Source organism: Arachis duranensis, chromosome 5 (genome assembly GCF_000817695.3).
Source record: "Arachis duranensis cultivar V14167 chromosome 5, aradu.V14167.gnm2.J7QH, whole genome shotgun sequence".
NCBI classification, from domain to species: Eukaryota; Viridiplantae; Streptophyta; class Magnoliopsida; order Fabales; family Fabaceae; genus Arachis; species Arachis duranensis.
The window spans coordinates 17,615,366-17,640,048 of record NC_029776.3 but is presented as its reverse complement, the minus strand read 5'-3'; the positions used below and the strand labels follow the sequence as shown (position 1 = coordinate 17,640,048).

General features: G+C 34.2%; 2 protein-coding genes and 2 pseudogenes across 2 annotated transcripts; 2 read left to right on the top strand and 2 right to left on the bottom strand.

The window, feature by feature from the left end:
- The first annotated feature begins 499 nt into the window (after positions 1 to 499).
- Positions 500 to 4,100, top strand: LOC107488417 (UDP-glucose flavonoid 3-O-glucosyltransferase 7-like; annotated as a pseudogene).
- A 161-nt stretch (positions 4,101 to 4,261) lies between these two features.
- On the top strand, positions 4,262 to 10,410 carry LOC127747592 (uncharacterized; annotated as a pseudogene).
- On the bottom strand, positions 6,385 to 7,239 carry LOC127747720 (uncharacterized). The gene is made up of 2 exons (XM_052262030.1): positions 6,817 to 7,239; positions 6,385 to 6,726 (listed from the first exon to the last, which is right to left on the bottom strand). Exons 1-2 carry the CDS (start codon positions 7,102 to 7,104, stop codon positions 6,589 to 6,591), a joined length of 426 nt encoding a protein of 141 aa, XP_052117990.1. The 5' UTR covers positions 7,105 to 7,239; the 3' UTR covers positions 6,385 to 6,588.
- A 2,063-nt stretch (positions 10,411 to 12,473) lies between the features above and the next one.
- Positions 12,474 to 23,529, bottom strand: LOC107488473 (stromal processing peptidase, chloroplastic). Its single transcript, XM_016109224.3, has 25 exons — positions 23,178 to 23,529; positions 22,692 to 22,959; positions 22,134 to 22,360; positions 21,861 to 22,059; positions 21,000 to 21,047; positions 20,663 to 20,770; positions 20,361 to 20,549; positions 19,984 to 20,280; positions 18,965 to 19,066; positions 18,322 to 18,456; positions 17,942 to 18,166; positions 17,489 to 17,692; positions 16,968 to 17,138; positions 16,509 to 16,658; positions 15,554 to 15,691; positions 15,178 to 15,405; positions 14,928 to 15,080; positions 14,628 to 14,739; positions 14,408 to 14,525; positions 14,011 to 14,131; positions 13,833 to 13,913; positions 13,480 to 13,581; positions 13,184 to 13,334; positions 12,969 to 13,103; positions 12,474 to 12,826 (listed from the first exon to the last, which is right to left on the bottom strand). Exons 1-24 carry the CDS (start codon positions 23,348 to 23,350, stop codon positions 13,009 to 13,011), a joined length of 3,795 nt encoding a protein of 1,264 aa, XP_015964710.1. The 5' UTR covers positions 23,351 to 23,529; the 3' UTR covers positions 12,474 to 12,826; positions 12,969 to 13,008.
- Positions 23,530 to 24,683: the final 1,154 nt, after the last annotated feature.

Here is a 24,683-nt window from a genome sequence, read left to right as displayed (position 1 = left end):
AATCAACATCCCAAGGTTTTACCGCGATATAGTGGCCCTCGATCAACCAAGGACCACCAAGCATAACCTTCTCCCGATCCTCAACGGCATCGAATTTCACCAAAAAGTACTCAAATTTCACATCTAGTAGATTGAAACCTTCTTTGATTTGCCACACTACCCCCAGCTTATGAGAAAGAGCTGTGTAACTATACTTCTTGTTCAGGACCTTGATCACTAATACTTCTTTATAAGGTTCGGCCAAACAAGTTTTTGCCTCTTTCGTAAATTAAATCTTACACACGGTGGTTGAGAATCACCCTGCTTGTCGACCATCGTCGCAATACCATCCTTGGTAATGATCTGACGAGTGCAAAGGCCTTCAATCTTGCTGTACCAATGACTTTATCTCGAAATGAAATCTTAGAAACTTTCTGAAAATCATCTCGAAAAAGACCCTCCTATTGTCCCCGGATGCACACTCCCTCCCCACACTCTCCCCTTTATTTCTTCCGACGGCATGGCTGTCATCCTCCCCGTATTTCACTCTCAAACCCTCGCTCATGCTATCTCCTTCCCTCGTTTCTCTAGTCTCCATTGGCCTTACAGGTTTTTTAATGAGCCTAAACTTATATTCTATTTAATTATATTAGGTGTATACTAGAATTAACCATTAAAATAATATAAAATACATATTAAAATACAAAATACACATTAAAATAAGTTAAATAATATGTATATTTATATATAAATACATGATGACGGATTTTGTGTACAAATAATATTTTTGTATTCTATTAACCAATATAAACTAATACCAAGAATAGGGTTCAATAGTATCTAAAAAAAGTCTTAAGGAATGAATTTGATGATTAAGAGTTCTCTCCAATTCTAAAAGAAATGTTACAAAGAGAACACTAACTTTTCATCATCCATTTTAATACATAATAACTTCTTTTTATTCTTTTAGTTCTCTTTTTATATTACTATAATTTTTTAATATTTTTATTTATAATTTTTTTGTTTAATTTGCTCTATCTAATAAGATCAATAATATTATAGTTAAAAAAAAATATTTTTTGTATTATTCTATCATTTTTGTTAGGTATATATATAAGAAGGTTAGTTTTGCCTTTTTTTAATATTTTTTTGCATGGTATTTTTTTAGTATTCTTGATATTCTTGTTTTTAATTCTGTTTTGAATTGTAATTTTTTAATTATGATTCTATTATTACTTGTAGGGACAGATCTAGAGGGGGCGGAGTAGTGGCCTCAGCCCCCACAAAATTTTTAGAAACTATATTTATATATAAGATATGTGTTTAAAAGTTAAAAAATATTATGTAATTTAATAATTTTATATGTATTATTTTTTATTATGTGATAGATTTAGGCCAAGCCCAAAACAAAAAATTTAAAACAAAACCTGAAAATAACAAACTCAGGTTGGTTTATTTTTGGCACAAGAGCAAGGAGGGTGTTGTTCACATCAGCTATAGCTTCAGGTATGGTTTATTTTTGGCACAAGACATCATTTTGAAAGAATTAATTTTAATTAATAAGATATGTGATAATTTTTAACTAAACACGCTATAAATTATTGGTATTTTATAATTTTATAATGTACTATTGATATTGTTATATTTTCTTTATGTAATTATCATATTAAAAATAAAATTGTGAAAAAAATTATAATTATATATATATATTGATAAATCTTTTTAAACTAACTCTAATAATTATATGTTAATTATTTTTATAGAATACAAAAATTTATTTAAAATTTGGCCCCTCCATGTTAAATTTTCTGAATCCGTCCATGATTACTTATACTTAACATTTTATTTAATTTGTCCTTTTAATAAGATTAACCGTTCATATTAAAGCCAACGAGTTATAACTCAAATGACATAGTCTTTCTATATTTATCTAAAGGTCTATCTTTAAAAAAAAATATCATTTATATATTATAAAAGAATTACAATAATAAACCATACACAAGAATTACGATGACAATATACAAAACAAAAAAATAAAATATATATATTTTAAATATTTTCAGTACTTTTTTTAAATATTATTTTAAACTATAATTTTTTATTATTTATCATTTTATTATTATTTTATGATTAATTTTTTATTTAATTTATCTTTTTTAGTGAGATTAATAATTTTTAAGATGAATTATTTTTTGTATCTCTTTGAAAAAAAATAAAGGATAAAATTGATAAAAATAATATTTTTTAATTAATAGTAAAATGTAAAAAAGTTAACGCATAACCTAAAACTTTTAGCTTTATAAGTGAGAATCGCATCTGCTTACTGGAATAAAAAAAAGTAGTCAAACAAAAATTCTTCAAAAAGACTTGGAACGTGCTTCATATAATCAAAACCCTAATCCAAACTCATTCTAGAAAGTTAGTGTTTAGTCAATTTTATAGATAGATATTTTTTATGGTGGTGGCAACTAGGAAGTCATAGCATATGCCGTCCCACATTCTGTCATTATCCATACAGATACAAATACAGAAGCAAATCCTCCAGTCCCAAATCACCAACCGTAGGCGAAATCTGCTAATTAAATTACTTAGCGCTGTTTCCATGTATGTTACATGTTTCTTTGACTTGCCCTCAACTATAAAGACACTTCATAATTTCTCTTCTAATAACTACATCAGTTATTAGAAAAGAACGACCACTCAAAATTTACTTCATTCGATACATAGCATGTGGCCACCTGATCCCTCAATCCGACGTAGCAAGATTATTCACCTCACATGGCCACCACGTGACAGTTCTCACCACTCCTTCCAACGTCCAACTCTTCTTCAAATCAAATCCGTACGGCCACCATAACTGCCGGGTTCAAACCTTCCAATTCCCCTCGAATCAAGTAGGCCTTCCCGCCGGCATGTACAAACTATTATGGATCACCAACTTCATTGAGCAGGACCCGCCAGACTACATCGTGGGCGATTTTCTATACCCGTGGCTCCATGACCTCGCCATCAAGCTCAGAATCCCGAGGTTCGCCTTCAACAGTTTCTCTCTCTTCACCATCTGCGCCATGGAGTCCCTTAGGTTACACCGTATGGAACCTACCGGCCGTTACCTCATTCCAGATCTTCCTCACAAAATCACCATGAATGCAGTACCGCCCAAGTTCCCCAAAGATTTCCTCGAAGTCCTGCTGGAGACGGAGGCTAAAAGCGATGGACTTCTTGTCAACAACTTCTTAGAGCTTGACGGAGAAGAGTACGTCCAATACTACAAGAAAATCACAGGTCACAAAGTTTGGCATCTTGGTCCTGCATGTCTTGTTCGCAGAACCTCTAAGGAGAAAGCAGAGAGGGGCCCTGAAAAGAGCGTGTTGAATGTTGAAGACTGTTTGAGTTGGCTCGACTCTCCAACTCAGTAGTCTACTCAGCTTTGGAACCGTTTGCCATTTTTCGGATAATCAACTATACGAGATAGCATGCAGCGTGGAAGCGTCGGGCGAGTTCATATGGGTGGTGCCGGAGAAGAAGGGGAAGGAGCATGAGAACGAGGAGGAGAAGGAGAAGTGGCTGCCGACGGGGTTCTAAGAGAGAAACAAGAGGAAGGGTATAATTATAAGAGGGTGGACCCCGCAGGTTTTGATATTAAGGCACTCCGCCGTGGGTGCCATGCTAACGCAGTGGGTGGAACTCGACGTCAGAGGCTGTAAGCGCAGGGTTTCCGATGATAACATAGCCATTGCACAATGATCAGTTCTACAATGAGAAGCTGATAAGTGAGGTGCGAGGAATTGGGGTGGAGATTGGTGTAGATGAGTGGCGCGTTTATTGTTACGGTCAGAAGGAGAAGGTGGTGGGGAGAGTACAAATAGAGAAGGGTGTGAGGTGGAGATAAAGCGGAGAAAATCAGACGGCGTGTTCAAGAGTTCAAGAAGAAAGCTAGAGAAGCTGTCCAGGAAGGTGGATCATCTTACAATAATTTAATGTCTCTTATTCATGAAATAAAAGGGTTAAGAGATGTTTTTGTCAACAGGACAAGGACAAGACATGACACTGAGAAAGAGACACTAAAAATTATTTTTTATGTATTATGTTTGGATACAATAGACAAGACACTAATGTAATGTTTAGTATTTTGTTTGGATACATATAAACAAGACTAAAATATAATGTAAAATTATTAAAATAGGCCTATCTAATTTTAATTTTTATACCCACCTCTCACCGTCTCTGTGTTGCACTCTTTGGCTGCCACACTAACTCTTCTCCATCCTAACTCTTCTCCATGACTCTTCTCCACCCTAACTCTTCTCCAGGAACGGTGGAAGAGTGAATGTTGTTCCACTTGTACGACGTTGCCTGTTTCTTGCGCCGCTTCTAACTCGTTTTCTGTTTCTCCCAACTCAGTCTCTCTTCTTTCTCTTCTTGGCTGTTGTTCTGAACCTTTTCTTTGTAAGTTCTATCTTGCTTGATTTTCATTAGTTTTGCACAACATATTTTCAAACCCTTGATTTAAAAAAAAAAGACAAGTAAATTGATGTTTTTCTCTTGACCTTGAACAAAACATGTCAGGAAAAAGTTTATTTGGGAAAGGAATAATTCCTGGGCTGCCGTTAATGACACCTTCTTCCTCACCAAGGTCAATTTTTCACTCTCTCTCTATATTCATTTTGATTGTCGTTTTTGCTTCTTCAGTTATCGTTTTGTGTTTCTAGTTTCTTTCAGGATGCGGTTGAGAGGCACCGCGTGGTCTTCATTGTTGGGACTTCCATTGCCTCCGTTGCGACTGCTTGGATCGGTCTCTTCATTTCTCAGTGCTTTCCATTCATATCATCCGATTTGATTATTTGATTGGGTTCATTGATTGTAAGATTGATTTATTTCTTGTTTCAGGGTATTCATTGTGCCATTTTCATGATGAAAAGGTTGAACAAAGGCTTGAATCAATTGAAAAAGTTGTGAGTCTTTCTGTATCTCATTTTTTTCTTTTTAATTCTAATTCTAATTCTAATGGATATGTCTATTTCATATGTTTTTGTGTGGCAGATGAAACACAAGCATAATCTGGAACATTCCAAAATCAAAGACATTGTTGATCCTGGAGATCTCAGTGTTTCTACTTGTGCCGCTACTGCCGCAACAACCTTGATTATTGGGATTGTTCCTTTTTTCTAGCACTTAATACCTGAACTATCATTGCTGTTAAGATTTCGAATGTATTGAAATTTAAAAGATTTGTAGTTTACAAACTTCCTTTTTGAATTGCTATTGCTATTGTTTAGTCAAAACTGTGTTTGATACTGAAGATGCTACAGTTAGGAGTATTGCTTTGATGTGTTGATATTTAATAAATCATGCATGTAAACTGCATCAACCAGTAAAAGGAAATATATCCTAGCTATATGTCATCTGTTTTAACACGTAGGGAAGATATTCCAGTTAAGTGGTAGGAGGATTGCATTGACGTGTTGACTTATGAAATTTTGGTGTACAAGTTTGATATGAACAAGGTTTCTCAGTTGATGTTTTGATACTTGGTTCTTCAAAAAATTGAGATAATTTCATCACACATGCAATTTAAGTGTATTAGAGCATCATCCCAAAGAACCAGGTTCTAAATTTAGTCACTTCTCTGTATACTATGCACAGTTTATGATAGGTTGATAGTCCTTGATGACATCTTTTGATCCACATAGTTGGAAAAGACTTGATTGTTGTTATTCTATTTTATAGTCTAGTGGTTCAAATGTATAATCCATTTTTTTTAGTCAACACTGTGCTGATATACAGGTATGACTTGGGATGGCGAGGTGGGAGCTGGTATGCGACAAAGAAGTTTAGAAAGGAGCAGATGAAACTGCTAGGATAGATTAAACCTAGAAGATGGGAATTGCTTGGGAAGATAAAACCAAGAAAATTGAAATCAAAAGTGCCAGATACTTGAATTGTCTCGCCAAGCAGTCCAATCATTGCTAAATTGTCTCGTTTGCTAAATTGTCTCGCCAAGCAGTCCAATCATTGCTGCCCTCTATGCTCTCAATCATGTCATCATCGCCATCTTCGTTGCCACCATGATCATCTCCAATAAGCACTTGCTCCTCTTCAAGAAATGTGTCCTCTTCAGGGTCGAATTCCATATTAAACCGAATAAAATTTTGCAGTAGACAACAAGCAATAATTATTTTATTTTGTGTCTTAATTTTGTAGAAACAAGGACTCCTCAAAATTGCCCATCTCTTCTTCAATAAACCAAAACAACGCTCAATAATGTTTCTAGCCGAAGAGTGCTTCTTGTTAAAATATTCTCAAAAATTTCTAGGAGCATTTCTACCATGAGCCCATTCTTGAACGTGGTATCGAGTATGCCTATGTGGTGCTAGAAATCCCTTGCAGTTACTATAACCCGCATCTACTAAATAATAATTTTCTATAAATCGAAAGAGATACATTATGAGGACTATGGAATTTGAATGAGCTAAAAACATTGAAATGTTTTTATTACCTAAAAATTAATACTTACATACCAATTGGTATCTTGAGGTTATTACGACGTGAAATGACATCTCTAAGGATTCTTGAATCCGAAGCGGATCCTTCCCATCCACTAAGTACTTACACAAAGTTCATATCTCGATTGCATACGCCTAGGACATTAGTTGATATCTTACATTTTCTTGTTTGGTATCTTGATTTATCTTTTTCAGGGACAGTCACATCTATATATGTTCCATCTAATGCTCCTAGACAACCCTAAACCAAAGAAATTGAAGTGTCAAGACTAATTCTATACAAAATTATAGATTATACAAAATTACTACCTCAGTTATTTACTATATTTACCTTGAACCATTTCCATCTGGGATCTATGCAGTCATCTGGAACAGGAACAACTTTTGCAAGCAATAGACTTTGGACACGTATGACTAAGGATAACACCTTGTTGAAATACCTACTTATTGTTTTTCCTGACCTATAAAATCTAACTTGAAGCGTTCGATTCTTTTTATGATGAGCTAGTATTATTAAAAACGTAATTACTTGTTCAGGTATACTTACACGACATTCATCTCTTAATCCACCTTGAACTTTTAGTAACTCACACAATCTTCCTAATGCATCTACGCTCATCCTTAATTCCCAAATACAATTTCTATCGCCCCCTCCTATTAAACGGTTTAATACATTCCGTCTTAAGGGATTAGTATTAATTTCTCTATTCCTAATCAACAAATGTCCTGTTCTCCTTTTTCTCAAATATAAAAATGCAAATATCAAAACTAATATCGTTACTACTTCAAGCTCAGCCTGAATCATAAAATAAAAAAATAAATCGTCTAAATTGATCAGAGCGATCTAATGATTCCATTCTTCCCTAAACAACACATAAAAAATAACTTATATAATTAACACATTCTAAAAGTTATCAGCAACAATAAACACAGCAGTCATAAGAGCAACAGCAATAAAACTCACTAATTATATTAATTTTTAGTTCAAACTAATAATAAGAGACAAATTCAATACAATTTTTTCATTCATTCTTTTAATATGAACATAATACATCAACATATTAAAATTCAACATAATTTTTTCATTCATTCATTCACACCATCACTGTAAACATTTGAGATTTTATCAAAGAAAAGAATGTAGCTCTTATTTTTATATGATTTTCAGATTGAAAAATCATAAAAAAATAAAAAACAAAAAAATAAAAATAAAGCAGAACGAAATACTTTTGAATATAAAAAAAAAAATAAAAAGCGATAAGGAGAGATGCAAAGTAATACTTGGTTATGTGACCGATAAAGAGAAGAACCGTCTTCCAAGAATGGTAACAAAAACAAGCGGTAATTGGCTATTAGAAATATTGTTATTAAATTAACTGCACAAAAAAAATCAATAAAAATGAGATAAGAAGATAAAAAATCAGAAAAGAGAAGAAGATAAAAAAATCAAGACAAGAATCGGAAACAAAAAATAACATACAGAATCAGGAAAAAGAAGAAGAAGAAAGAGTGACAGAAACAGAGAACAAGAAGATATTATTGTGAAATAAGTGAAGGAAGAGGAAGAACAGAACGAAGTACAAAATCACGATAGAAAGAACAAGAAGAAGATCAACAGTAGAAAGATAGATCAAGAAGAAGAGAGAGTACCTGGAAACGACGGCATAAAAGTTTAGGTTAGGTTTTTCACAAGAAGAAGATCACGAGTAGAAAGAGAGAGCAAGAAGAAGAGAGAGTATTGGGAACGACGGCAGAAAGCTTAGGTTAGGTTTTTCACAAGATAATAGAAGGGGGTAATAGGGGAATAATGAAAAATTACTATGGGCAAAAAGGGAAAAAATTTTCATTAAAAATCCCGTGCCCACCTTCTTATTTCCGTGTCCACCAGTGTCCTTCGTTTAGAAGTGAACATAAAAATGAAAAAAGTGTCTCAGAGACACTGTGTCCACTGTCCATGTCTCTCTATCCAAACACGTTTTACATATGTACTGTCCATGTCTTTGTGTCCTGTCCACCATAAATAAACGCAGCCTAAGCTACACGAATTTGAGTAAAGTGATTTCATTTTCATTTTCATAGATGGCAAAGTGGTGCTTGTATTGGTAATAGTTAAGGAATGTTTCCAAACCAATAAAATATAAACTTTGTATAAATTTAAAATTTGTATTGGTAATAGGGTGCGATATGAATTAAAGTTTATAAAATTTGTATAAAATTAACTTTTGTAAAATTGATTTCCATCAATTATTTTCAACTATTTTATCACATATAATGTACAATTTTAGTTAAAAATAAAATAAAATAAAATAAAACATTAAACTAGGATAATAAAACAAGTAGGACACAATATATTCATCTAATTACACCGAAATGAATAATTAATAATGCCACACAAATAAATATTAGTGTATCTTATTTTAAATTAAAGTGCATCAAATTTATATAGTGATAATAACAGATAAAAATAAGAGAATTTATACCAAAAATAAATAAAAAATATGTATCACATAAACAATTTTCAATAAATTTATTAATTTTTGTTCTAGCTTTGAAAGGAGATTTTTTTGTGATATGAATTAGGGACATAAAATTTTTTGTTTTGAACATCTACAATTCATAGCCACCAATAGTTCACATAGCAAATTGGGACAAATTTATAAAGTTTGGTAAGAGAGAATAATATTTCAGTCTAATTAACACCTAATAAAAGAATTATTTAAGAAGTTTTAGAAATAAAAACTTGCAATTGAATAGGATGCAAATTTTTTTTGTCCAAAAACGACAAATACTTTTTATATTCTTCAATGTGGTTTGTTAGTTTTGGATCAATAAAGTTGTCTTTATGTTTCGCCAACATGGCATTTTGCAAGATTTGAATAACACTAAAAGAAACAATTTTAACATACAATATATTTTCAAAATACACCGAAAGTTCAATAGTAATAGAGCTTATCACAATATCAGGAGGACACAATATATGAGTTTTTTAAATCTTTCAATTTTCTTGCTATTTAGAATAAGACACATTGTGGAAATCACTTATGAATAAGACACATTGTGGAAATCACTTATGAAAACAAAAAATCCAAACTTATTTTATATATATATATATATATGGCACAACAACTCATAAGAAAATTATTGGTGTTAATCTAGGATTACCAAATTTTTAATATATGATTCGCCTTTTAAAGATACAAAGTGCATTTTGGTTGCTTCTAGTTGAGGTTCATGGTTCAGTCTGAATATCGTTTCCCACTCATTAATGTTATCATCTTGATAAGTTTTGATATTTATGACCCAATAATGATAACATTTTTCTTTAAGTTCTTCTGGTATTTTCTTTTGTTTTACCAGAATTTTGAACTTGTCAAGGAAGCTCAGAGTAGGTTGCAACTTTTTTGGTGGGGGACTTTTCTCCTTAACATATTTTAATACTGCTGCAATTTCAGTATTCATCACCTCAACCAACTGTTCTAACTCTTCTATCAACTCTGAGTTGTCTTGAGATTTTTTTATTTTAATTACTGGTTCACACTCTTGGATAATTCTAGTTTCATAATTTGATTGACTTAAGCCAATGCTAAATGATGCTGCACTAAAGTCATCCTTTAATACAGTATTAGCAACTATTATTATTCCAGTTTTCAAGTCTTGAGCGGGTAGATGACTGCATGAAAACACATAAAATAGTTTAAGAATGCACAAAAGATATTAAAAAAGAATTTTATTAAGTAGAACTTACTTATTAGGAAGAGTTACATGCTGAGTTTCCTTTTAAAGAGTTTCCTCGCGAGCTTCTTGTTGAGGTTATTTTTCGTATATTTTTCTATAGGAGACTTCGCAGCAGGTTATTGAGGTTGTGGAGGACTACAGGATTACACAAAAAGAATTATGGAGCGAAATTATTAGAAAAGAAATTTAATTAATACAACAACACCAAGTGCACCTTAATTCACATGAAATATACTTAAATATAAACTAAATATACCACTATTATTTATTGATTGTATTACACAATGTCAATTCAAAAAGACATGCAACTCAATCAAACATGCACAAAATGACACCAAAAATGCTACAACAAATTTCTATGAATTAGTTACAACAAATATATGAACAAAATCTCTAAAAAATAGATAAAAACACATGCAAATAACTGAAACATGCAAAAAAATATCAGAATAATAATATTTTATTGTCTAATTACAATAAAAAGAGGATAACACCAACTGCACCTAAAATCATATAAAATACACCAAAAAACAAACTAAATACACCAAAACTATTAGAAAAAGAATTTAATTAAGACAACTACTCGAATAAAATGTCAAAAATATCTTTTCATGATGATCTTTATTTAAGAAGTGTGATTCATTTTTTTAGTCACATTCTAAATAAAGATAACACTTTTATAACATGTAAAATCAACTCTTACAATTTATTATTTAATAGTCAAAATAAAATATTTTTACATAATGACAATCATAAAATTTTTATTAAAATAATCACCTTTAATTAATACTTATGCATTAATAGGTTCTTTTTCTGCATATTCTTCTGTGCAACGTACGGGACATTAAACAAGTTTATACTAGAAGTGTCAATTAATGGGAAAAATATTTATAGGGTGTTGGATATAAATTATTATATAAAGCGCTTTATAAGGGAGAGGAGCAGTTTGTTGGAGCTGTTTATAAAACAAAAATATTATAATAGTATATATTTGTTTCTAGACACATTGAACAGTGTGCGAGTCACCATCATTCATGGGACAATTAGTCAATGTGGGGATTAAAGGGATGATAGACCTTAGTGTTGTTGCTAAGTTTTCTCCCAACATGACCTCATTATCCATTTTCACAAGCCACTTTAATTTGTTTATGTTTTGCTTGTTTCCCCTTGTAAGTATTTTATCTCTGCTAATAATCAATTAAGCAATGAAAACCCTTTTCCTTCTAAAAGGTTTCGTGTAAATGGAATATTTTACCAATGTCAATAACAAGATTACCATGTGTTACTTGTTGAGTTTGATTTCTTTGACTAGTTAGTTAGTTAGTTTGCTTAATATATACAAGCTATTACTTGTAAACTTCATACATGCTTATTGCTACAAATAGACACATTTCGTTAAATTTAAATATTATTGTTAATTGGATCATCAGAAGGGATTGGTCATTGTTCTCCAACTAAAGTTGTTCAACACATTAGTCCGAAAATAATAATCTGTTTAGAAAGTCGACTCCATCACAACCAATAATCATACCATCATAAGAGTTGGTGGAAGGAAAAAAATTCAAGTAAGAAATAGATTTGCCGAAGGAAGGTTATTACAAAGTTAGTTGAGAAGATGCAATACGACTTTGAACCCTTTTATACTTTTATGTATCACAAAGCTGCATCAATATTATAGTCATCTTAACATGTCTCTTATCTCTTACATTGTTTAACTTATGCTTTCTAAAACTGCTGAGAAATCAAAGAAAATAATGTGATCATAAAAAATAAAGTTAAAATCATCGAGGGTGGAAGATGCCTATGCCGAGCATTTCATTCAACATGACACGGCGCAGGTTTTCAACGAAGAAAACAACCCACGAAAATTCGGATGACACGAGAGACACGATAGGGTGATAAAAAAAAATTACGATTGCTTTACTCAATAATTTGAGAGTAAGTTTGAAGAATGGCATAATTAGTCTGGAAATCATTTGAGAAATTAATATCAATCGGTGTCATCGGTCCCTACTCCGCTAGCATGGCCTAAGGCCATTGACTCGAATCACCATCAAATTTAAACCGAGCAGCAACACAAACCTACCTAAGATTTGCATAAAATTATGTCTGTACCATGAATCAATTAAGGATTCCACAAATTATGAAGAGCGAAATAAGATATAGTACAGCTTAAACAAAACAAGTTAATAAACGACAGAGGTCCCCGTGATTTGATGGGAAAGTCTAGTTTAACGAGTTCGAAAACAATGATTTACAATTTATATAACTACACTTTTATTCGACAAAAAAAACAATGTGTTTGTGGCCAGAGAACCCCAAAAACAATATGGCCCAACGGATGAAAAAATGGGACCTATACATCTTAGTGGTGAATTGCTCTATATTTTTCTTCATTCTAATCCTATAAATTTTGTTAAGTACAGGTAGCAGTAACATTTTATTTGTGGTTCAACTAAAGATACAAAGATAAATGGGGGAAATCAAGAACCACTTGTCAGGTTGATCGAACATTTCACTGTAGACTTGTTTGAATGTGAAGTTAATGAATGCATGTAGCAGCTTCTTCGAACCACAACCAGTTGTCGTACTGGCAATTATGGCTCCTGTACACAGTACAGGTGCAAAAATTTGTGTATAACGCTCAACCAATGCATATACAAGAAGAACAGAACAAAGTGTAGAGAAGGATAGAAACTATCATAAAGTAAATAAGTAATTACAAGGAGCAAAGGATAATATACCAACCTCAAGATCATGTAGCAACTCGGGGAAGTACCCAAAAGCATCAGGTAGTAGGACGTGTCATTGTAGATAAACCACGTCCTCCCATGGGAATAACACCTGGATAAGCATCGCCGGCTTCTTCCTCTCCTAAAGGAGCTGCGCATAGCGTCAAAGATTTTATAATTACATAATTTGTAACAAAACTCAATATTAACCATTTTGAGGCTACTACACACCTGCTATATCTTGTTCAGCCTGAGCCCCGGCAACCCCAATGCATGCATATAGAGAATTTTCATCCACTTTCAACTGGTCATATGCACGGTATACATCCTCAATAGTAGCATCTTCATATAGAAATGTTAGGTCCTTGATACAAGATATGTCCTGGATCCCACAACCACCGTTAATAACTAGCACAACTAATATTTAAAATTCCAAAAAAATAATACATTTATATCACAGTTCTTTTCACAATAAAAATAAAGGTCTGAATATATTGCATGTCATGATTCGGACATTTCTATCTCACCTTCCTTGGTACAGAAGAAGCTTGTAAGTGAGCTAACAATCCCAGCCAATAGGCATTAGACTTGATTTCGGCTTCATGTCTCATCAAAAGTGTCCGCTTAGCCTATGTTAGAGAAGAGCACCAAAGGAAATCTTTTAATTTTTAAGCCATGACAAGTATGTCAAAATAACAAGAAATTTTTCTTCAAAGTAAATGACTGCATCACACGGATTCATTTTAGCCAGGAAGATAATAATCTAAATGAAAAATTAATTAAAAAAGCAGGATCACCAAGTTCATTGAAAGAAGAAATGAATAGGCAAAAATCAAACTTGGAAACAAATTATGGATGTCTGCCATATTCAATAACTAACCCTGTCCAGTTCCCTCTCAGTAATTTTATTGCTATGCAGACCTCTAAGAACATTCTTGCATGCATCAACAGCTTTGTGCACCTGCAAAGGAAGGTGAAGATTCTCTTAAAAATTTTTAACACAAGGAAATTGACATAAAATATCAGAGCAGTTCATCTTAAGAGAATGAAGTCCACACCTTGCTTGGAGTTGATGTCACAGAGATCACATACCATCCTAGTTTAAGCCTATCAAACAAGTTTAATTCAAACGATACATCATAGGTCAACCCCAGTGAATCTCTGACAGTTGTGAAGAGCCTGCATCACAAAAACGTAATCACCTAAGCACAGCTGGAAATTTGTTGCTATTAAAATTGTTCAAAAGTGACACTCGTGCATATGATACTATTAAAAGACATCCAAGGCATTAAAATACAAATTTCAACACAAAAAGTAATCAGGGTTGATCCATTTGCATGATGGTGGACCAATCCAATATTGGACAGAAAGTATGTAGGTCAATTTTGGCCAAGTGATCAGCATGATGTCTAAGCTTCCACAATAAGCTAACTACAGGAAAGCAGAAGGAGGTACCTAGAATTTATAATCTCAGCAAGCAAACCCATAGTTATACCAAAGAAAAGAGGATGAGCACGAAGGCTTCTTCTAAGACCACCTTCCATCTGCGGAACATCGGTTTTTGATTGATCATCTGCAGAAGAGATTTTTGATATTCAATGATTAAATGCAATTTGAAATGATAAATTTAGACACACAGCGGAATATTCATATGAATCCCACAAGTATTTTTTACCATTTTTAATTGACTCTAACAGGTCTTCTCCATCTGCAGTAAAACCCCAACGGTTTGGTGCTGGCCCGGCAATATAAGCACATGCCCTTTCATCAGTGTCTTTTAGAAATACCTACCAAAAAGGTATAAAGCAAATAAATGTATGTTGACTATTGCATCAGAGTATTGCCAGTAGAATTTCATGTCAGACAAAAACAAAATGCAAGTAAAAATTGCACTGTAAAAAAAATGTAAGTCGGTCGCATTAGGTTTTGACAAAAGCCATATGCATGTAATGGAAGTATATGCTTAGCTTCTCACTTCTTGAAATTGCAAATCTGACGGAGATGGTCGAAATAAGGGTGGCCTGGGTTCTTCCCCTTTCTTATAATTTCTTGTGGCCTGAGCAGTGCCAAGGTAGTCAAGAATACAGGATTCAATTTCCTCCTCAGTGAAGTCACCTACAATGCTTACCTGATGGACAAATAAGGAAGAGATTTTAGACAAGGATTTTAGTATTTCAACATAATCTAAAAGAACACTGCTTTCAGAAAGAATAATGATGGCAGACCTCCATGTTATCACCAAAAAATTGACTCATTACAGCCTCCTTAACAGATTGAAGGGTTAAATTTTCCAATGATTTTGGTGTAGGCTCGATAAATCGCTCATCACCATCTAGCATTGCAACCATGAGTTTGTGAGCAGTTGAGCGTTCCAAGCTCTTTGGGATAGATCGATAAAATGACAGATACAATTGCCTTGCTCTATCAAAAGCATCATCTAGCCATACACTATGCTGCACAAGGGGAACATCATAACATATTAATAGGCAGGGTTGTAACGATACATACAGTATGCAGCAAAAGTAGTAAAGCTAAATATCATTTTATGCAACTTAAGTGGATAAGAAAACGGCTAACAATAACAATAGAAAAGATGTTTACCTCGAGCACCATGTGGAGGAGTTGAAAGGCAGCACGCATTCCATTATCTCTTAAAGTAAAACGAAACTCCATAGATATGAATTCCTCCGTAGATTCCAAGGAGCAATTAATCAGGTGATTCACACAAAAAAGTTCAACCTGGTGCATTCAGTAAATAGAGCTGTAGATCATTCTTAAATATTGAATTTATTTCATGCGCATATGATGCCATGAATGCATGTATGAGATGTTCCAATAATAGTTTATGGGGGACTAGAAAAAAGTGTAGAGTCAGACATTAAGTACATTTCCCATCAACATTTCACAATATAAAGGAACATGCTAATTGTACATTCAATATAGACATGGGCACACTTTACAGCTAAGAGAGGTCAATAGAACATTCGCGTCTGGATTACGTATTATGATGGCAGTGGCCTCTCACCAATATGAAAATCATAATCACTGTCATGAAATTGTTCGTAACTATACTTTTTAAAACACTATAGTTTGGTTTTTTAATAAATGGTTAGCACTTTCTAATATTCATCTTAGCATATGCATTTTCCTTTTTGTTTATAAATAATCGGGAATTTCTACATTTTTATCAGATCATTGATAAACCTTTTAAATTTAAATTCAAAATAATCAGAAAGAGAAATATAATCACGACATCTTCCAAATCAAATGTTAAACATGAAAAAAAATCCAAGATGCTAACAATAATGGTCTATCATCATCCAAGAGCCCTTGTACCTTGGCAACAAAGTTCAAAAGAAAGAATCAAAATAATTAGTTAAAGAAAACGTTAACAAACTTACCAAGAGTCGCAAGAAGCAACTAGATAGATGAGAATAACAAAAGATAAAATTGCTTGTTTAATGAGGACACATGCAGCTTTCTTGTGAGTCATGTCAAAATAAAAATATATTCCAGACATTAAAGTTCGTAGATATAAGTTAGTTCAGATATTTACTTGCTCCCTTGAGAAATTGCCAACACGACCTCCCTCACTAAGTGTCCTAACACCCAGAATCACGGATCCTCTTGAATCAGAACTCTCAGCAGCTCGTCCTCCACCGACAATCAGCCGCATCACCCCACTTTGTGTTTCTGTTTTTGATATCTGTGACAATAGAAAGCATTAATTAATTAATTATAAAAAATCGGTCCTCTTAAGCTACAAAACCTGAGTTCTCATGGTAATCTCAAAACACTCGATATTACTATGTCTATATATCAGTTGAAAATTGAATGGCAATACAAACATAATGAAAAACTAAAAACTATTTTTTCTTCTTATAATTATTATTGTAGGAAAGAACAAAATGATGCAACACCACAAAGTCATAGCATTAGGAACCCATGAATTGATTACATTATCGTGTAAAAGGAAAAGAAGGTAGTAGCTACATAACAAACTTGCACAGTATACCTTATAGTTAACAGGAATTCCATTTGCAAGACGACGTTGAGTGATCCCAGTTTCCTCATCATGAAGCTTTGTAACATCTGTTTCAGAACTTACAGAAATAAAGGCTGGCTTGCGCTCCTTTTTTAAGTCTTCTAGCTGGGTTGATTGTACTAGTTCCTTTGGCACCTCAAGCTATACGTGTATAAAACAATTAGTTGAAAAGTACTCAAAATTACTTAGAAATAAAACCCCAGCTCGTATATGTAATTGACTCAGCAAAAAAGAAATATCTCAATCCATATGATTAGGGAATCAATTTTGAATCAGTGTGGCAGATATATGGAATGCAAAAAGTTATAATAAAGCCACCCCTCTTAGGTTAAAGCTATTATTGTGACATAACCACATTGAGCATAACCAAATATCAAATACACAGTACCATAGTCTAGTTACAAGTCAGTGGGGGAAAACCAAATACTACCAAGTGTGAAATCAGAATAAACTAACAAGTCAAGAAGTCGATTTGAAGAGGGGTTGAATACCTCAGGCTCTGGCATTATAGGCTGATCCAATCCTGCTTTCATAGCATCTGTAATTTCAGTTGGAGATATCTTGAATTCTGTTTCACCTGCTCCCTCAATGTGAACTTTTGTTGGAACACAAGCAACAATAGCTGCAGGAAGCGGTGCAGTAGGCTTTCCAAAATCAGCTATAAATTCTAACACCTTAGCACCGACAGAATTGACCTGCACCAGAACACATCAATGATTATAAGCATATCCAAAAATATGAGTTACAAGATAACAATCTAACATGAAAGAAACCAATGCCTCATCTTTTGAATGCATGGTATCCACAAATCATTAAGGGGAAAATCTTCAATCTCTATTATCAGGAATAAACAAAAATGTAGCAGTAAAAATTCTAAAAGAGAAGGGTGCTTTAAATAAAGGTAGAAAATAATGCACAAGATACAAGGAATGCAAATGAAATACCTCCTCAAGGGTTACTGTCTCTGCAACAGCAAGTAAGCATTCATGTCCCTGTCTCTGGTCCATAACTCTATGGCCAAGAGCATCACTTTCCATGATGAAATCCAAGTTATCAACAGAAGATACATTATCAATCATGGCTGCAAGGTGTTCACTATCTTTCAAAAGGGCATCTAAATATCGAGTTAATTCACCCTGGGTAACACCAAACTCTTTAAGTCTCCGAACCTGTATCAGACAATTACATCATCTCCCATAAATTAACCCAGCAATAAAAATACAGACCACAGGAAGCATGAAATAAAACCTGAAACAGCCAATGAAACTTAAACTAAAAATTGCACTACTGCAAAGACAAATGTAGCATTAAAGGAGAAACAAACCTCTTGAACAGCAACTGTAATTGCATTTTGCCAATTCTTTGGTTCTGCAGTTATGGTAAGAGTGGTCACAGTACATCCTTCCCTTCCAGAATCACTATGATCCAGTTCAACGGAAGTGAATGGTGGATTTGAACTCTGTAAATTTCATGCGTTACAAACATACTTCAATGATAACGCAAGGATGATCTGGCAAATTTAACAAATCTACCAGGCAGATTTCGTTTCTATTAAAAAAAAAAAACAAAAACAAAAACTACACCACCACCACTAGACAACAGAACTCTCTTTATTTCATGTAGACTAATCATGAGTCAGTAACTCCAATTTCCAATTTTGACAGAACAGAATTCTAACAAGTACAGAACCCCTCAACAGCTTCTGTGGTATTGCTGGAGGGGGCAGCGGTTCGTTTGCATTAAAGCTTCTGTGGTATTGCTGGAGGGGGCAGCGGTTCGTTTGCATTAAAGAGTTAAGACACACAATATGTCATTCCCAGAAGCAGTTGAGCAATTTTTTGCTTAAACCAAAGCACCGCATTGCGTATTCTCAGACACAACAACGTCACATAATTTACCATCAAATAGGTTCCAAAGTGGCTCTAACACGACAAGATCAAGAAGTAGCAATACAGGTTTCATCTCACCTTATATCTTGTATTGATACGAAAATGAAGAGCAGACAAAAATATTCTTTTCATCAAGACGTTACGCAAATCATTGAATGTTTGAACCCTATTTACTGGAATCTGCATAAGGTTTCAGTAAGGTAATTAGTGGAGAGGGTTACATAAGTGTTGTAATACCAAAAGAAACAATATGCATTTGGGGAAGTTCAAAAGGTTAGTGCCATACCCCATAAGTGCTTTACATAAAACAATGATGCATAAATAGTTAAATACTCTACATACATGCCTAGAGGCTTTTTGTTCTTACATGACAAGGACCAAAATACAGGTGAACATGTGCAGTTGTCTACTTTATCCCATATGCCTATATCTTTTACCCTAAGTAGGTCAAAGCCACATCAAGTAATAGCCTATTAAATAGCAATAAGGTAGGAGAATAATCTCTATGCACCAACTTATGTAACATGGTCACCCAACAAGAATCTAAGGAACTATCATTTTATATTGGCCAGTTGCTTATGCTTATATGTCAGCTTCTTGAATTTTTATGGTTTAATTACCCTATTGGTCCCTATAGTTTTACCGAATTTACAATTAGGTCCTTGTACTTTTTTCCCTTTCAATTAGGTCTCTATACTGCTTTTAATTTTATAATTAGGTTCTTCCTAGTGTAAAAAATATTAAAATTAACTGAATATTTCTTCGCAAATTGAGGTATTCATAATTAAAAACCTAATTAGATTTTTGACCACATATATTTTGGGAGAAATATTATGTTAATTTTAACGTTTTTGACATGAAAATGACCTAATTACAAAATTAAAAGCAATATAAGGACCCAATTAAAAAGAAAAAAAATATAGGGATCTAATTGAAAATTTGGTAAAACTATAGGGACCAATAGAGTAATTAAACAAATTTTTATTATGTTAGTGCAAGATAATTTACACTACCAGTAAATAGAAATTATCCTCATATAGTATTTGAATTGTTCATTAGATCAGCATAAAATTAATCATGTATAGCATAAATCATACCTTGCAAAACATATTAATTGAAAAATTTTGAAGCAACTCGTGTTGAAATATTTGTGGTGGCTTCAAATCGCCACTGCTTCCAGGAAGCGACCAATTATGCTTCACAGGAGGACGAACAGCTTGCCTTTCCTTGTTAAACACTTTTGATTGATCAATTGTATTTGCTGATCTTTCAACTGAATTTCCCCCCAGACCAACAGAAAGCTTAGGCACAAGAAAACTAGCCACTGCACCAAATGCGCTTGGAGTGGTGACAGAACTTTTCTCATTGTCTACACCTGTTTGTCCAAAAACAGCCTGCATGCAACAGTGATTGTAAGACTCCCAAATATGGCTATAACCAAACCAAATACTTTGCAAATGAATGTTTGACATACTTCAATCTGATAAACAGTCTTTGTGATGTTATCAATATCCCCCACAATGTACAAGGTAGCATTTGCAGGGAAATACCAACGCTCATGAAATTTCCTAATTTTATCTGCATCCCATTTCTTTATCTGTTCTTCTAACCCAATTGGAAACCTCTTGCTCAGCTTGTTTTCAGAATGCAGATGTTGTAACAACTGCAGTTACGGAAATATAAAGCAAAGCAAATAAGAAGCAGAAATACACTAGTCAATATTGTGCAAAGCATCAAGCTGATGGCCTAAATTTCAAGAGATATTTTGTTCCACACCTGACAATCAACCCGGTACTCTATTGTATTCATCATTTGAAGCTCCGAGAGTATAGCACGTCGTTCTTTTTCAATTCTAGAAGCAAGGAACTTTGGCTGGAAAGCTATCTGCATATATCGGAGTTAGGAAACAATAAGATGTGAGAAAACCCAGTCCAAAAACAACATATCCATGTTTCTCTATTGTCCCCTAAAATTGATTTAACACTGGGTACTCAGGGTAAATTCAGAGCATTAAAATATCAAGATCTAAATAATAAGAAACAAGCATTAAAGCTAATATATACATTTTACAAGAAGTGGCTTGTATGATAAGGCAAAAATTAATAAAGCATACCTCATTTAAGGCATCTAGAACAAATGGAAGCAGATCACCATCAGAGTCCTGACATAAACCACTATAATCAATATCAACAGAAAAAATTCAATGCACAAACATGACAACATAAATTGAAAGCTAGGCTTGTTAAATTGGCTTGTGGGAAGAGGGCTACAGTATAGGTTTTGTAATAGTCCCAGGAGACCCTAGTTCTATACCCCTATTTCACAGGGACCCCTCTGGAGTTCTTACAAGCTAGGGGTTAGAGGCTCGTGACCTCCACCCCCGATTCCCTCTCTTGCCACACCCTGAGAGGCTTTCCCTGTGGGGAGATTGTTTTGGATGATGAACAGAAGCAGTAATCAAGCACTAAACAATTCACTCATTGACTATCTGTCTCTTGAGAACAATGAAGTTTTCTTTCCTAGAAATTAAGATCAACTATGTCGCTAAAGGCTTTAACACATTAAATATCATGTGGACTCCCTTAGGAATGCCATTAATACTTCAGAAATGAACACAAGTATTATTTATTCCCATGCCAATGACAAAGATGAACCATCATATCACAAAAAATTTACAGATCAGATCAGCACGTTCAACAATAATAATAGGACCTTTGTCATACTCATGATTCTTCTTTTGTGAAAATCCGCCCATTCAATAATATATGCTACTGTTAAAGATATAAACTATTGATTCAATTCATTACAATGTCAAGAATTTCCACATATTCTTGGGCAGACAGATAATAAATTTCATATTGTTATAATCATCTATTTAATTTAAATTATCCAGTAACAACACAGAGTTCAATAAAAAGCAGAGAGTGAAAAAAAATTAAAATAAAATTTAAAAAAAAAAACACGTGCCCCAAACCTTGGTGCTAGTAGGGGCATGGATGTGAAACACTGTATGGTGGAAGTCAGTATAAGCATTTGAACGAGCTCCTGTGCCAAGAAGCTTCTCACGTTTTTTACTTCCAAGGAAAGCAACATGTTCAATCATATGAGCAATGCCTTGCTCATCATCCTCTTCATCTATTGAACCCGCATGAACTTCCAAGTGTGCTTCAAACCTAAAATTGAATCAGTTGGGACTACTTAGTTAACAACGAATGCAAGCTAGAGAATCAGTATTTATAGAGCTTACCTGTTTGGCGGCACTTTATTTGGCAAAATGAGATAACGCAACCCATTCTTTAGCTGGCCTCGATGCAACTTAGGGTGATATGGAAGTTCAGAATTTAGACACTCCTCAATCCGCTCTCGTTCAGAATCAAATAAACCTAAATCTTGCTTTTCAGAAATACCGTCTGGCCAGGCTGTACTTGCTGCATGAGGCTCATCTGGACCAACTGTTGCATGTGGAATTTGAGCCTGCTTGACCAATGATCAAAGACAACACGAACAAAATCAGACATCATATTTGAGAAGAAAAAATGGACTTGTCGAACAGGAACACATCATAACACTAGACGATTAGGCTATAACAATTCCCATACTCTCCAGATCTACCAATGTATACCAAAATCATCAATACTTTCAATGGTTAGATTGCAGTTGCACTAAATATCGGTAGCACAATAACTGTTCAGTAACAAAAATATGAGAAAATCCAACGCAAATTTTATCTGAAACAAGTTCTGGCGACATAATCCATACAGTTATATAAGTAGTTGTAAGACAGAAATGAGACTGGAATACTTACAGAGCGACGTTGGAGTCTACTCTTCGACAAACAGAATGACGATTTATCCAGAAAAGCTCCAGGAACGAATCTCGGAAAACTTGTGCGGCGTTTAGTGGCGGAAGCACGACAGCAAGAGGTACAGCTACGCGTATGTTGCTGCGGCAACAAAAACGACTTCGTCGCGAGTTCACCGAAGAAGGAAGTGGAACGTTTCCAGGTAATATCTCCCTTGTTCCGTCGCAAACCGAATCCACCGCCATGAATAGATTTATGCGTTCTCCTTCCACTGAAACAGAAACAAATGCAACAAACTCACATCGCAAAATTGAGCTCGCTCCGCGCGTGGAGTGAATCGTGAAACGAATAATTGCGAGGGAAAAAAACCGAAACTCTATATGAGTATAACAAGAAATTATTATTATCGGAAAAACATAGGTGAGCTTGTAATTGAGCAATTCAGATAATAAGTACCGAAAATTGAAGAGGAAATGGAGAGAGAAGTACCTTGGAGAAGAATAAGGGAAGAAGAGGCGATTGTTACGGAATCGAGCGTGAAAACGAGTGGAGTATGGAGAGTTTGTTGTGCGAGAGTTAGTATGAGGAGGAAAGAGAAGAGAGGCACAAGCTGCTGAAGTAGTAGCAGAAGACGCCATAGCCATAGCCATGGGTTGAGACATAGCAGTAGCAGTTACTGTTAGCTGCTGCTGCTTCTTTCTTCTTCTTGTTCTTCTCCTCTCGAGGGAGGTTAGGAGAGAGGGAGAGGAAAAAAAAATCAAGTGAGAGAGGGTAGAGGATGTTATTATAGACTCCGCCAACCAGCTGCACAGCCACACCCTCACCTCTTTGTCTTCACTTCCAGATTTTTTCTTTTTTCCTTTTTTCTTTTAATTCACTTGCCGTGAAGAAATGATCCTTTGTCCGAAGCTTTACTCCTCCAACACAAACGAAAAGAACGCTAATAACAACAACAAATATCTAATATCGTCCTAATCTCTCTTTTTTTTTTTGTGATATCTTTTCTCTAATTTTTTTTGCTTTTGGATCTGTCTTTTCTCTGATTTGATTTCCCAAAATGGACCCGTATTGCAGGCCTGCTGAGCTCAGACGCACAAAAATATGTTGGATGCAGACCAAAAACTTTTACTAGCCCATAATATATGATTTTTTTTCATAAACATCTATATCTGTCTATCTATAATATAATTTATTTATAAATGATATATTTTAAATTAGTTTAGTTTGTGTTTGGAGTTAGGACAAGCTTACAATCGAAATGATTTGATAAAATTTGGAGTAATGTTATGTATACTATAATTGTGTTACTTTTCTTGTATAGTTTTTTATTTTAGTATTAAAAATAATTAATAAGAAGTGACAAAACAATTATTTTTTATATAATAAAAGAATGTGCAAAAAAGTAGTGCAATATCATTTCTAATATCCTAAATATTGTAATTTTTTTAAAGTTTCTGACACATTCTATCATGTTCAACTCTGATTTGGCTTATCTTTTCCAGACTCGTTAGTCTATTGGATCGACGCGTTAACTAGGATTTACTCAATTGCTAATACTTGAATCAGCACATTTATCAAGGCTCACTCAATCGCTGACGCAGCTATGTCAGCCACTTCCATACTGCCACATGTCAATAAACTGCTGACGTGGCATATTTGTGGGACCTTTTTAAGGTTTTTTGGTGTCCTCTCTTTAATTTTGTTCTCTATTTTTGAGATTTTTGCTTCGTTCTTATTGTTTTCACATTTTAGAGATATATTTATAATTCTCATGGAAAAATCAATTATTTTTCAACCATTCTGTTTGCACCATATTTTCCGACAATTTGTGACCTTTTTAGTAGTTTTTTAGTAGTTTGTAGGGATGGCAATTTCCTCCGACAGGGCGGGTATCCGCGGGGATTTACCCGCCGGGAGACGGGGATGTAGACATTTTTTCACCCGTGGGGGGGGGACGGGGATCCGCGAAATAAACGGGGCGGGGCAGGGAGCAAG

Bases quoted from the DNA above. Each gene is read 5' to 3' on its own strand.
- LOC127747720 (XM_052262030.1), bottom strand. From the start codon at position 7,104: ATGAGCGTAGATGCATTAGGAAGATTGTGTGAGTTACTAAAAGTTCAA. The intron at 6,727-6,816 runs GTAAATATAGTA...TCTTTGGTTTAG, and splicing joins CCAGATGGAAATGGTTCAAG to GGTTGTCTAGGAGCATTAGA.
- LOC107488473 (XM_016109224.3), bottom strand. From the start codon at position 23,350: ATGTCTCAACCCATGGCTATGGCTATGGCGTCTTCTGCTACTACTTCA. The intron at 19,067-19,983 runs GTATGATTTATG...AACCTTATGCAG, and splicing joins CAATTAATATGTTTTGCAAG to ATTCCAGTAAATAGGGTTCA. The intron at 13,335-13,479 runs GTGAGATAGAAA...TGTGGGATCCAG, and splicing joins CTTCTTCTGTACCAAGGAAG to GACATATCTTGTATCAAGGA.